Here is a 14,848-nt window from a genome sequence, read left to right on the forward strand (position 1 = left end):
GTCACTCCTAATTATCTTACATACCATTCCATTTGAGCAAATATACATCATGACTCAGCATTGGATAATACAGTTACTTAAAGGAAAGAGAGCATTGTATAATAACAACAAAAATAAATTCAACAAACTTAAAATGTAATATAGCATAAAGACGGATCAACACAGAAATGATGTATTCACAGCAATCTCAGGACTCGAGGTTTAACTTGGCCTTTGTATACTTCTAACCAAGGAGGATCATATCCATATTATCTGAATTGTATACTTTGTCTGAGGCTGATTCTACATGCTAATTTGTACAGCTTCTAAAGAATTCTAATAGGTTCTCAATAAAAAACAAAATACTTGTTTTGTATTTTTGATTTGTTGTTCCCATCTGTTTGCTTCTGAAGATAGAACAAATTCTGATGTAAAATCTGGGATATGAAAGGGCATATACCTATGTCAGCTCATTTCTATGTGCATGTTTATGTCTGTGGGTGTTAGCAAAGTTCTAAATTATTATTAGGTTTCAAACAGTGATTGAAAGGAAAAATTTTGAAAGCAGTTCTAAGAATAATTTATACTAAAGCCATTTGTTTTTCTCCCTCATAGTTGCATCATCCTTCCCAAGGCTTCCGCTTTGGAACTGTCCGAGAAAGCAGTGCTGAAGATTATGTGAGACAAAGCTTCCCGGAGATGCACGAATATATGAGAAGGTACAATGTTCCAGCCACCCCTGATGGAGTGCAGTATCTGAAGTGAGTGTCAACATCTTGCATCCAAAAAGTTCTCACTGAAGAGAAGTCATTTAGTACCAATGTAGTGTTTATTAGATTTTGAAAATGACAGATAAATATATCCACTGTGGGTTCAGCAATACCTCACACTGTGTGAGATCCAGGAGGCAGTATGGAATAGCATGCATTTAATTATGTGACCTAGATTACTAGTTACCTGCATAGTCTCAAGTTGGCAGTAGCTTTGTTCAAAGAGCCAGTGGGACCATTATTGTAGCAGATGGTGGGGGAAGAAAATGTCGGCTTGACATTGCTTGAGAAAACAATGGTGCTGAAATGATCAAACACACAGGGAATGTAGCCAGAGGATAAAGTGTCCCAAGGCAACCCTTTCCTTCACAGTGAATCTCTGAGCCCATGGAATGCCTCTTCTTGCTACAAGGAAATGGGATTTATCTTAGAGATTTCCTGTAGAAAGGAAATAAGATAGAAGGCAATGTTTCCCATGCCTGCATCCTTCTCATCAGAATTTATGAGAAGCAATCAAGAGAAATCACATTGCCATGGCAGATTATCAGAGCTTGTAATTCAGTGAGGCTGAATACAAAGGCGGATGGTGCAGGTATGGGTCTGCTCCGGTAGTGTGCCTGGGACAAGGGGACAAATGGCTCCTGTAAGCACTGATGCATGAGGGTGAGCAGTCCTCTCCTTCCTGCCCAATGGCATCAGGACAATAACAGACGTCCAATCCTCCAATTCCTAGAATTGTACAGTATCAAGAAACTGGGTTCTCCATGGTCAGCTGTGATAATCTCCCCAATGGACAAAAGGACCTGCCACCTCAAATTATTTTTTAAGAAAAAGAGAAAATAAATAAATAATGTCATGGCACATAAGAGCTCTGTCTTTCTCAGGAGCTTTAGTAGTAGGCCACTTAAACAATTTTATGGACTTTTAACTACAGCTTAGAGAGAAAGCCTTGTTCTCTCCCATTTGCAAAGTTATGTATGATGTTTAAGCACTATGAAATGCCACTCTTAATTTTGCCAGAACATCAAAACATTACAGTCCCTCTCTGACTTGGAGTGTGGAGCTCCTTTGCCTCCCAGATCCTCTTCTGTATCCTCTTCTTCAGGCAAATTCATGGCTGAGGGAGAGAACAAGGCTTCAGGGAGACAGCAATGGCTCCCAGTTTGATAGGAATGGCTGACAAACTGCTGGCATGGTGAAACACTGGCAGGGTAAAAAGGATGAGGTGAGCCACTGCTGCAGTCCCCAGGAGCTCCACTCCACTCAGGGTATTCATGCATTCCAGAGCCCACCTGAGAAGGCTCCCATTCCCAGCAGTGGCCCCACCATGGCCTGCAGAAAGCAATCATTAGGAAAGCAGGCACAGGTGATGAAGGCCCCAAAGAAGTAAATTTTCCATGGTAATGCAGCTAGTCAGTGATAGAGTCAGAACTAGAACCAGGTCTCTGGCAACCAACCACTGCTTCGGGCTAGTCTAGGCTGAACCATGATAGAAGACAGTAGATCCTTGATGTTCAAAGAATAGTCCATGTTCCAGCAGCATCCACATTCCAGTTAGTATCTGGGAGCTAATTAGAAATGTAGCATCTCAGGTCCCATTTCAAACCTACTGTAGCAGAATCTGCAATTTCACAAGCTCCCCAGGTGGTTCACTGATTGAAATTGGAATATAGGCAGAGCTTATCATGAATACCCTCTCACTTCTTTTCTCTGGGCCTTCTCTCTCCACTTTTGGCCTAGTCACTTCCTATGCGCTTAGCCACCACTCCAAGTAATCTCAGTCTTCATGTCACCCCTCTGGCATCCCAGAGCTCTGATCTACGAGGCACAACCTGTGGAGTTGCCTGTACAAGACAGATTCCTATGTGCAGAACTTGTCCTTCCCCTCTCCCGTGAAAATTTCTCTGAGCTTAGTGTTACCCTTTCAAAGTCCTACTTTCTCAGATGACAGTTTTTCGATAAATTAATCCATATTAAAATACTCATTTATTTTAGTATGTTAATATGTGACTAGTTATTTTTGTGGTATGTGATATGTATTTGTAAATGAATGCTCAAAAAAAGACAGATAATGACTCTGTAATAGAAGAAACAACTGGAGGCCCTGCCAAGTGCAATGGTGATTCAGCCAGTCTAAAAGCTACTTATACCTGGATCACACCTGGCCACTTCCTCACCAGTGACTCAGGGTCCCTTGGGAGTCTGTAAGCTGATTGCTTCTTGCCTTCTTATACAACAGAAACCTATCATAGCTAACTGCACTTTGGAGCCCCAAATCAGGAGTAGTTATTTAAGGATACCAGTAACACTAGACTTCAGAAATTATTGGTTCAAAACAATAAATTGAACCTCAATTTTTTTCTATGATCATATTGCTATCACAAATATTTGTGGAATATTACCAAATAGTAACTTGTTGCTGTGTAACTCCCAAGGTACATTCTGCTATTGTGGCAATAAAACTTTGATTGGAGGAACATTTTTCAGCTCAATTTTAGTTTTATTGCCAGGATTGGATTCCATTAAGTTTCCTCATCATCAACTCCCAGGAGACAATTCACATTCCCCAACCCTTTCTGAAGCTTCCCACTGCTGTGGAGCTGGGAAGTGCTTTCACTTTTCTTCAAGTTAAACATAGGCCTCCTTGTAACTCAAATCCAATACCTCCTGGAAACAGGGATGAATTTTAAATTGGCTATTTCACTTCCTGGAAGAGTAGGAAAAGGAAGCAATGGTCATTGGCATCAAAAAGGGAAATTGATCTACTTACTTTGTGTCCGTATGTGGCCCAGGCATAGCCATCCATGTAAAGATGTGTATCCTGCCTAGTGATAAATCTTTCAAGTGTCTAGGGATGTCTTTCTCGTTTAAATTTTTGATGCACCCTAGCCATACTCTCCTCTGAGTTTACAGGACACTCCTCTGTGTTGAATTCCAGCAGCCTCATTCCTGGCTCTAACAGAGGAAGGACTGAGCTCAGATAGAATGGAGAATTGCTCTCTTTGCATAGCTGTTTGGACAACTATGAGAGTAGAAAAGCCTTCCTTAAATGGATGTATGTCCTATACCATCCCAAAAAGGATTTAAAGTGGCTGAAAACAAAGAAGTCATTGCATATATCTTAGACAGTCCCCTTTAAAATTCCTCCTTCTTTGCCCTCTTTATAGGTGGGAGCTCAGCCTGTGCTGAGACATAGCCTTCATCTGGACTGTTTCTGTACCTATGTTCAAAATATGGGAAGAGTTTCATGAATGATGCCCAAGGCATCTGATGGGCAGCTTGAGTCCAGCCCATTGCCAATTCATTAATACGACCCAGGGACACCTACCTTAAATTATTCTTGCCTGTCTGAACTTCCTACTGGGATGGGAATGAAACATGAATCTCTGGGGATATATTAATAAATCAGGTCACTAAGATATATTACATAAGCTTCCCCTTCCATTTAGAGAATGCTAACCTATAGACTTTAAAGAAATCATAACTTCCTTTTCCCCAAAAGTGCTATATCTCTTATATGTATTGCCTTAATATCTACTCCTAAATATAAAGTAATATTTGATTTCTGAAGAATATGATAGTGATCATGACAGAAAGAAATAAAATTTTCAATACTGATGAATGAGACTACTTGGCTCTAACACTTACTAGCTACGTAACCTAGGTCAAGTTACTTCAACTCTCTGAGCCTCAATTTCCTTATCTCTTATGTCATAGCCATTATGAGTGATAAAACATATAGAGAACAATAAATACAATGCCTAACACAAAGAAGCTGCTCTGACAACGTAAGAGAAATGAACCTTCTCTGTGCACCTTCCTATTCAATTCAGAGTTGCTCTGGCTTTGTTGTTGGATTTAGAAGTAATGAAAGGGACTGGTAGATAAACCCATTGGAAAGACAGCATGGTCTCTTATAAGGGTGTCAGTTTCCCCTGGTCTGAACTCTAGAGGTCAGTGAGATGCCAACAAAGCTGAGTTAGCAGCTAGCTAACTTGTCCTGCCCTTAGTGTCCAGCTTTCTGTCCCCTAAACAAAAGCCAGCTGTCAGCCTTAGCACTCCCTGTCCATTAATGAATCATTTTCACTTTTCTTCTCTTGGTCTTAAATATAGGAATGATCCAGAGAAACTAGACGCCTTCATCATGGACAAAGCCCTTTTGGATTATGAAGTGTCAATAGATGCTGACTGCAAACTTCTAACTGTGGGGAAGCCATTTGCCATAGAAGGTATTAATCAGTCACTCTTGATTCACTTTTACTCAGGATGTGCTCAGTTTTCCAGCCTAGCAAGTCACAAATGCCAAAGTCAGAGGCAAAGAGCTATTCATCTTCCCTTGTTTTCATTTTCAATTCATAAGCACTTAGCTATTAAGTTGCTGAAGTTAGGAATTATTTTTCACCTACTCAACAAACATTTATTTACCCAGTTGTTAGGGGAAAAAAATCATTGTTACCCAGATGATATTGCTTCAGATATCTGGGAGTAGTGGCACAGTGTAATAAATGGGAAGTGTAATAAATGGCACAGTGTAATAAATGGGAAGTCCATTTATTTACACAGTGTAATAAATGGACTTCCCATTTATTACACCAGATTAATCTAATCTGTATTTTTTAACAGCAAAGTACTGTAGTGAATCTGATGCAAAACCTAGAATGATTACATTTTACAGCTGGAAAGATCTCAAAATTGATCTAATCTAATAAGCCCAGGAAGATTATATCACATTTTCTTAATCATATGATTAGACAATAATACTGGGATTAAAAATCTAAATCTCATGGTTCTTAAATAAGTATTCTTCTACTAGTTGGAAAATAAGTAGAAAAAAATGTTGTTCTGTAGTTTAGTACCTTTTAGGGTCCTCTGGGACCTCAGGTTTGCCTTTTTCCTCACTGGCAGCAAATTTTTACTTCCAACTTGATCAACCAATCAATCAAACTTTAGGGCCAAAGAAAGATTGCTTTGTCAGTAGCTTCTTTCATTTTGAATGAAGGTTGATATATGGAGCTGATAGTTTGAACCAGCAAATTTCACATCTCCCAATTCCCAGCTTTCCTTCCCTCAGAGTACATGCGGGCTCTCAAGACAGCCATGCTCACTTGTCGGAAAACACTTTGGCTTAAAACAATCCCATGGGGGTGCCCAAGTCCTATTTCCAGAAATCTGTACTTTCCTGTATGTTAACGAGGATATCAAGGCTAATCTGATTCCAATTTCCCAACCACAGTTGGTCTCTGTCTCCCGTAAACACATCAGCAGATTTTTCTACTTTAGTCTTTGTTTTTGTGATAAATGAGACTGTAACAGCTGATGCTGTTTCTCTGAGCCTTCTCCTGGGAGAAATTAGTCTCCTCTCCAGGCAAAGTGACCCCTCACCTGAACCAAGGATGGAACTTAGGACAAGAGATAGTTCGTGGTAGTGGTCTTCTATTAAGACTACAGTCTGGTATAGCAAAGGCAGAAAAAGAAAAAGAGAAAGCTAGAAAACCAAATGACATTCAGGATATAACCCCATTTTTATGTAACAATGGAAAAATTCCCAACTTTTGTGGCATCTGGGGATGTTACATTTTATTTCTGTCCTAGATGCACTGGGTAATTGAGGTCCCTTCTGCTATTGGTAGCTACTAACAATGAATCATTTGCAGAGGGCAGAAAAATGAGGGGCTCCGTATTCCACCTTTGTCTTCAGGGGGCAACCCTATCTTGTCAAAAGACAGTGGTAAGATGGCTTGTTTGCCTCTGCTAGACCCCAGTGCCAGATGCCACACAATTAACTCCCCACTGGTTTCCTGTTTACATTTCCATCTGTGCTCCTGAGACTTAGTGTCTTGCGGTTCCCATCATCTCTAGACACACCACATTGTTTTCAAAGGGGATAAGCACAAAATGGCGCACAAAAGAGCTCTCCCTGCAAGAAAGCAGAAAGACTGCAGATTTTAATGGGGAGAGTTATATAATTGTTGGTTTATTCTCAAAACGATGGGGTACAAATCAGGAAATTTAATTTGCTACTGCCCCTGCCAACAAGTTCACAACCTAAAAACATAAGTTGGTAAACCACAAAGGGAGGATACTTGTAAGTTATACACAACAATGTGATAGAGATGCTAGTAAAAGTCTTGATTGCTGCTTTTTAAAAAAATGTTAAGCTCATGGACTTTTAGGGAAATATTTCTCTCAATGAAAATTTTAAAAATACTATATGCTTTCCTTTAACAACATTTAGGTTTTTTGAATTTATTAAAATGTGAGCTTTATTAAGTTAGACTGTATAAAACAAAATCATCAAAACAGTTCATGAACAACACTTTCCCATTTAGCTTACAGGAATGTTTTATATGACTACTGGTACCCCTTCACAGGGCCTAGTACAATGCTAGGCATATGACAATTATATAATAAATGATGTATTATCTATTAAATAACTCTTTAGGTCAGATTTGAAATAAGTACCTAATTTATTTACTAATATAGTTAATCAACAGCATTCTCATAGTTTGCACATACTTTCCCAAGGGTTTAAATGATTTCAGCAATTTAGACAGGAGAGGAAACAGTGCAATGATTCCTTCATGCTGAATGTAACTTCACTGTATAAAGCATTGATAGTATACCTACTCAGTTTGACAACTGCTATGGTCTGAATGTTTGTGTCCTCCCAAAAATCACATGTTGAAATCTACTCCCTAATGTGATGGAATTAGGAGGTGGGACCTTTCAGGAGGTGATTAGGTCATGAACACTTTGCTCTTATAAAATGGAATTAATGCCCTTATAAAATAGGTCCAAGGAGCTCATTCATTCTTTCCAGCACATGAGGACACAGCAAAAAGGTGCCATCTATGAACCAGAAATCCGGCCTTGGCCTTCACCAGACATCATATCTTCCAGCACCTTGATCTTGGACCTCTCAGCTTCCAGAACCATAAAAAATAAATTTCTGTTGTTCATAAGACACCCAGTCTATGGTACTTTGTTACAGAAACCTGAACATACTCAGATAGCTGCTAAATACCCCTTCTAATTTCACCATTCTGCATTTATTAGACTTAAAAAGTAAAAGAAAGGCAAATGAGAGAGAGTGGCTCCACACTGAGCTTGAAACTCTTTCTTGAGTATTCATTGATGCTAAAGAGTATGTGGCAGAACAAACCAAAACTATTAGGAATTCAAAAGCATGTGGAAAATTTTTGGCCAAATTAAATACCATACACCAAGGCACAAATACATAATGCTGGGGGGTGGGGGAAGAAAGTGTTGAGATGAATGAATACATGTCCCAAATTTATGCATCGGAGTTAGCTGACAATAAAGATCAAACAAGGAGAAAGAGTAATGTAAATGCACGATAATGACTTTTGACCTTTCTGCCAAGACCTTTGCCTATTTTTAAGTTTGTTCTTTTACATGCTTTCCAATAATTATTTAATTCAGCGCTTGGAATGGTAGTTCAGGAGTCTGAGTGCTTGGGTTTGAATAGAATCGCTGTCACTAACTGGCAAGTTACTTAATCTGCTCTTCAGGTTCCTCTTCTGCATAATAGGGAGATAAATAGTACATTGATGATAGGTTGTAGGATTAAGTAAAATAATCAATGTAAAACATATACCATAGGAACATGCCTGGCACATGGGAAGTGCTCAAAAATCTATTATTATTCAGTGTATTGAATCAATAAATTGAGACCAATTCACTATAAAATTCTCCCAGAATAGTCTCCATAGATCTCAGCTTCTCCCACACATTTCTCTTTCTACTTTGATGTGTGGGGATCAGGGAAACACATTTTTAAAGTCTGCTTTATAGTTGGAACCATTACAATATGTTCTCAACCATTGTCTCAGAGCAGCTAAATATGGTACTCCAAGGACAGACTGCAAAACTGAATAAATCTTTCTTCCTAAAGCTTTTTTAACCCTATCTGAGATCTTATTTTCAAAACATCTATTCTCCAACCACAGTTGAGGAAGATTCTTTCAGTCTATTAATTTCTAACTATACATTTGCTAGCCCCAATATATTTCCACCACTTTTAGTTGAGTAAAGCTGATCTATCCATGGGGAAGAGATCAGGATTCTATTTTGAAAATTGTTCTCTTGGGCTATTAAGCTGTATCCAATTTCCAGGGTGCCTGATGCCTTCATCTTTAGGGTTGAAGGATTCCATTTTTCTTCATCCATCAATCACAAAATAGTCAACCCTGTCTTTATTACAAAGCCACATTTCTAATGATAATGAAAGCAACTCAGGCTGCTAAGTTGAGTCAGCATTTTAAAAATAAGAATTATTTGACCAATGAACACGAGCAAATCTGAAAAGCGACTGATAAAGAGAAGGACAGAAATAAAACCCTCAAGGTTTTACTATTTTATGTTTCTGAATAAAATGGATTTTTATATCTTTTAACAATAAGTCTTATCATCACCACATGATTTTTTCCTACTTTTCCCCTCATTCTGTATGTGCAGATTGTTTTAATTAGTTAATAGTAGTTATTATTAATGCTATAAATCATTAAAATATCAATATTTGATATATGTATTAAAATATAACATTTAAAAGGGTAGTAATCTATTTTTGGCAGTCGATTACAAATTAACCTAGACATGATGGAGTGGAATGATTTAATATTTATTATTTCCTATGTAGCAATTTTTTATAAATGTCTGTACAGCTTCAACATAGCTTTTTTTCTTAAGGGAATTTTAATAGATTTGCTATAGTACCAAAATTCTATTCTTAGAATAAGTAGACTTATCATAAGTATGAAGTTCAAAATTTAAAAAACTTTCTTTTCATTTAGTTTTATCTTTTCTACCAAAAATACCACTATCAAAAATCAACTCCAGATGCCTTCCCTGATCCTCTCATCCAGTAGCAATTTCTCAGTCCTCTGAACTTCCACAGAGTTTTATCTGTTCTCCTCATTGTGTCCTAGTCATTGTATTTTTCCTTGGTTGAATTTATGCCTCACTCATCTTTTTCTCCAAGAAAAATCATGTAACTTCCTCCCTTGTTATATAGTCTGTGTATACCTCATCTCCCCCATGCCACCATAAGCTTCTTATGGATGGATTCTGTGCTGTGTCTAATTTGGCTTGGTAACCTCCATCACACTTGGCAGAGTGCCTGGCACAGAATAAGCATTCAACACATGTCTGCGGAATTAATGGATAGATGAATGGGTAGCAATAAATGTTTATCAAATGAAAACAAGTCTGCCATTATTATGCTAATATGGGTTGGAATTATTAGATTTAAGAGAATTTTTTAGAAGAAACAAATGATTCGTGAGGGTCCTTGTTAATGAATTTCCTCACCTATAGAATCATATACAAGTTTCACACTGTATCTATACAACCTACTGAAAAGTTTATAAATAAAATATAGCTGTGAATAATACATGTTTGTTTCTGCTGAAAACAAACTACCAGTTTAGATGATTGTGGGTTTTTTTTAATGAATTACCTAGTTTGGGGATTACATCAATATGCCTACAGTAATGGGGCCCGTATTGAAGGGGAGGAAACAAGGCAAATATTCCCTTGACTTGGATGCATGTTGTAATGAACACGGTGGAGACAGAATTAGATTTAAAACCAAACAGACCTACTTTCAAATGCTGGCTTTGCCAACTACCAGCTGTGTGATCTTGGCACTTTACTTATTCAATCTTTGTCTCTAAGTAATACATACTCTGGCACAGGTTCATGTAGGGATACATGTGGAATAGTGCCTGGCACATAGTAGAGCTCAGTATGTCCTAGTTTTTATTATTAGAATCCCAGAATGATTTAACTGAACTATGTGCCACAATCTTGTTCTAGTGAATAATCTATAAAATGGGGTAAGGTATGTAAAAGGTTTCTTATAGAGCAGTACTTAGTGTATCATAATCCCTCAATAAATATTAGAAGTTCTTGTTGTTGAAAACTACTGCCCTAAGGAAGAAAAACACATTAATATTCAGCAAACCTGGTTAATTATTCTGACCATCAACTCTCTCCAACCAGATAGTCCCAAATCCTCCTACATTTTGTTCTTATATGCAACAGTTCTTCTTTCTCGTGGTGCCTATCTCAACTGTAATGAAATAATCATTATGCTGTGCATTGTTTAGTATCTGTCTTCCCAGTAGAGTGTACACTGCATGACAGCAGAGACCATACCTGCCCTGGTCACTGCTAAATCCTGACCACTTAACATGGTGCCTAGTCAACTTAGAATATATTTGTTGGATGAATAAATGAGTGAGTGAGTGAATGTGTGAGTCAGTGACTTGGTAAATATTATTACTATACTTGTGCCCAGTACTGTGCCTGACACATAAATAAGGACTAAATAAACGTATGTGCAATTGAATAGTCAACAGCATTTATTATAAATTTCTAAAGAAAACTGGTTGCTTCCTTATAATAAGATACCCATTCTTTAAAGAATGTTATTTAAAGATAACATCAGAGGAAGAAAAAGCTGCCCATCCAAAGTCTTTTATTTTCAGTTGTCTTGCCTTTCAAACCAAAACTACTAGGCACAAAACAGGCACTCAAAATAGCTCATTGAATGGAAAATTCTAATCATGCTTTTAACATTGTCATCATTTCCTTGACTCCCCATTGTTAAGGAACAAACAAAATCATCAGGAAAGAAAAAACATACAACTCATAAATACTCAAAATTTTTCCACATTATTTATTTCTTCTCTTTTATTGGTTATACACACATCTCAAACTTTGTTATTTTTCTAAAAAAAGATTTATGTATCTGCATTAAAAAAGGATCAAAAACCAATGTTCTTGGAATTGAGTTAGAAGATAGAATAATTATAGGAGTTATTTGTTCCCATTAAGTATCTTTGGAACCTTGACAGTCTTTTAATCTTTGTCTGTGAAAAAGGAACTAACCATATTTTTAATTTTTCTTCCTCAATCATGTTGAAGGCAAAAAATCTTTTTTTTCACTATGCTATCCGACAGCTAAAAACAAAATGTAGTTAATTAGCCTCTTTCATGTGGCTCATCAAAGAGATTAACAGTGTAGTAACATTTTGGAAAGCAAGTAAAGCCACACAGTGTGAGGACAGAGAAAGTCTAAGCTGTCTATTAAAACTCTGACAACAGGCTGGGCACGGTGGCTCATGCCTATAATCCTCGCACTCTGGGCGGCCCAGGCAAATGGATTGCTTGAGCTCAGGAGTTTGAGAGCAGCCTGAGTAAGAGCAAGACCCCATTTTTACAAAAAAATAGAAAAATAAGCAGGGTGTGGTGGTGCATGTCTATAGTCCCCACTACTTGGGAGGCTGAGGCAGGAGGATCGCTTGAGCCCTGGAGTTTGAGGCTGCAGTGAGCAAGATTCTGTCTCAAAAAAAGAAAAAAGAAAAAAACTCTGATAACAAATTCATTTCATCTTTGTGCTCTTCTTCTATTCCTTCCCCTGCCTCCCTTGCCCTGTGTAACCACTATCCTAGATCTTTCACTTATCATATCCTTGTTTTTTCTAAAAATAGTATTATCACATATATATGTATTCCTAAAAATATATTGTTTTGCATATGTTAATACTTACACAATGAACTCGTGCTGCAAGTAATCCTCTGGGACTGACCTTTTTTTACTCAATAGCATATTGCTAAGAGTCATCCATATCATTACATCTAGTTCCAGTTCATATGTTTTTCATTATATAATATTCCAACTGTATAGATATTCCACAATTTATTTACCCATTCCCTTGCCAAAGAAAATTTGGGTTGTTGCCAATTTTTGCTTTTATGAACAGTACCTCTAAGAACATTCTTGTACATGTCTCCTGCTGTGCTTGTGGAGGAGTTCTTGGGGAATGTCCTTAGGAGCAGAATTGTTGGTCTTAAAGTGTGTAAATTTTCAACTATATGAAATAATATCAAACTGTTTTCCAAAGTGGTTATATCAATTTGCATTCCAATAAGCAATATATAAATGGTCTTAGTGATCCACATCTTCTCCAACAATTGGTATTACCAGATTTCTTTGGGTTTTGGGGGGAAGGTTTCTTTTGGACAATTGAAGTTAGTTCTTATAAGTTCTTGTTGATGTTTTAGTTCTCATGCTGTATTCTATGTTCACATTGTCTTATTATTCAAAAATAAACCAAAAAATGTAAAAGAAGATCATGCGTTAATAGTGATAAGATAATCTCATAAATCAAAGATTATGATTAATCCAATTCTGTGTACTTAAGGTCCAGAGGAGGGGTTCTGAGAGTCGTGGATAGGGAATCCTAGCCCTAGTAAAGACCTCAAAGAATGCTTCTAAGAAATGCTTTGAAGGGAAGGACAGAAGATCTTGAAATAAAATATTCCAATAGTGCACTGTACCCAGCCCATTCCTCTCCTTTTCAGACTCATCTCATCTACTCAGAGATGAGCCAATCTAAGGGTAATCATATCTAAGAACATCTTTGAGTCCTTTTAAGGAAAGATGGTGAAAACTCACCATGCCCTTGTTGTCAGATCTGATGGCAATATCACCCACATACAAAATATGGTGACAACCTCTCAGGAACAGTGTAAGAAATTCATCTGAGATTGTATTTTCTCCTAGGATACGGCATTGGTCTCCCACCCAACTCTCCACTGACCTCCAACATATCCGAGCTAATCAGTCAATACAAGTCACACGGGTTTATGGATGTGCTGCATGACAAGTGGTACAAGGTGGTTCCCTGTGGCAAGAGAAGTTTCGCTGTCACTGAGGTATGGAAATGCCGCTGATAATGTTGACACTTTGTACAGCTCTACCTTAAAGAATATAAGGAAATGCTGATACCTGTGCCTCATATGCCAGACTATTGCATTTATTAATACTAAGACTCTCCATGATACTTGAATTACTTTTCACTTCACTTGAAAAGTACTCATTCCTATAGGAATTTGCAGTGAGTTTATCTTTGATTTAAATGCAATGCTATTTTGAAGAGTAAATGTCTAAATTCCTACTTTTCCCCATAACCTATATTCACAAGTGCAGAAGAAATGCTTTTCTGAATTACAGCAATAGTGTCTGACATTGACAATAACGGTGTTTGGTTTAATCATTAATTGTTGGTCATGATATGTACTTCAAGGTATCCTTCAAAATCTAACCAATGCTTTGCTAAATTCCCACTGGTGACTATCTAGGGATAAATCCTTCATGGATTTAGAAAAACAGACATACTTTAACTAGTGCTTCTTAGATTACAGAATCAGATTGTTTTTATATACTGAAAACAACAAATTCCCTTCTTTAACAGTTGGGAACCTAGTACACACAGGCACTGAGTGATATGCCCAAGGCACACAAATAGTCAGAATATGCTTCTTTTGATTGATATATTCTGCCTTTACACTATAATTAGAAATAAATCTATAAAAAGGCAGAAATTGAATGATTAAAATAGGAGACTGAAAGGTATAATCAGAAACATAAGCTCAGATGTTTAAAAAGAGAAGCCAATTAAACTTATACAAGGTCAGCCTAACATTAAAAAAAAAAAAAAAAAAAACCCAAAGCCAAAAATAATGGCTTCAAATAGACTCTATTTGCTAAGAACTCACAAATTTGTATTTCAACACAGCAACACAGCCCCTTCTTCTGAGCTCCAGACTGTATATCTGCCTTCCTATTTGACATCTCCACTTGAATAACCTATAGGCATCTCAAATTTAACTTGTCAAAAGCTGAACTCTTGATCTTCCCTCCTAAATCTGCTTTTCCTCCTATGCTTCACATCTTGGTAATGGCACCTCTGGCCATCTAGTTACTCATTCCAGAAAATGGCAGGGAGTCTTAATGCCTCCCACATTTCACCTTCTGCATCCATCAGCAAGCCATATCTTTTCCTTCTATAAAACATGCCTCAAATATGTCCATTTATTGTCATCTCCACTGTCATCACTCTAGTATAAGTCATCATCCCTCACCTGGACCACTACAAAAGTCTCCTAACTAGCCTCTCTGTTTTCAGTTCTGCCTTCCTCCAATTTGTTTTCCACATGGCAGACCATTCTTCTGCTTAGAAGCCTGCAATGGCTGCCCATGTTAATTAGGACAAAATCTGAAATGCTAGC

At 37.5% G+C, this 14,848-nt stretch overlaps 1 protein-coding gene across 1 annotated transcript in view; it reads left to right on the plus strand.

The window, feature by feature from the left end:
* Positions 1 to 14,848, plus strand: part of GRIN3A (glutamate ionotropic receptor NMDA type subunit 3A) — a 147,944-nt gene that overhangs the window by 97,382 nt on the left and 35,714 nt on the right. Inside the window, exons 4-6 of the mRNA XM_045562169.1 lie at positions 595 to 740; positions 4,863 to 4,978; positions 13,341 to 13,492. Coding sequence (XP_045418125.1) covers positions 595 to 740; positions 4,863 to 4,978; positions 13,341 to 13,492 — 414 coding nt within the window. The remainder of the gene's footprint in view (positions 1 to 594; positions 741 to 4,862; positions 4,979 to 13,340; positions 13,493 to 14,848) is intronic.

The sequence above is a fragment of the Lemur catta genome, chromosome 10 (assembly GCF_020740605.2).
Source record: "Lemur catta isolate mLemCat1 chromosome 10, mLemCat1.pri, whole genome shotgun sequence".
In the NCBI taxonomy this organism is placed as follows: domain Eukaryota; kingdom Metazoa; phylum Chordata; class Mammalia; order Primates; family Lemuridae; genus Lemur; species Lemur catta.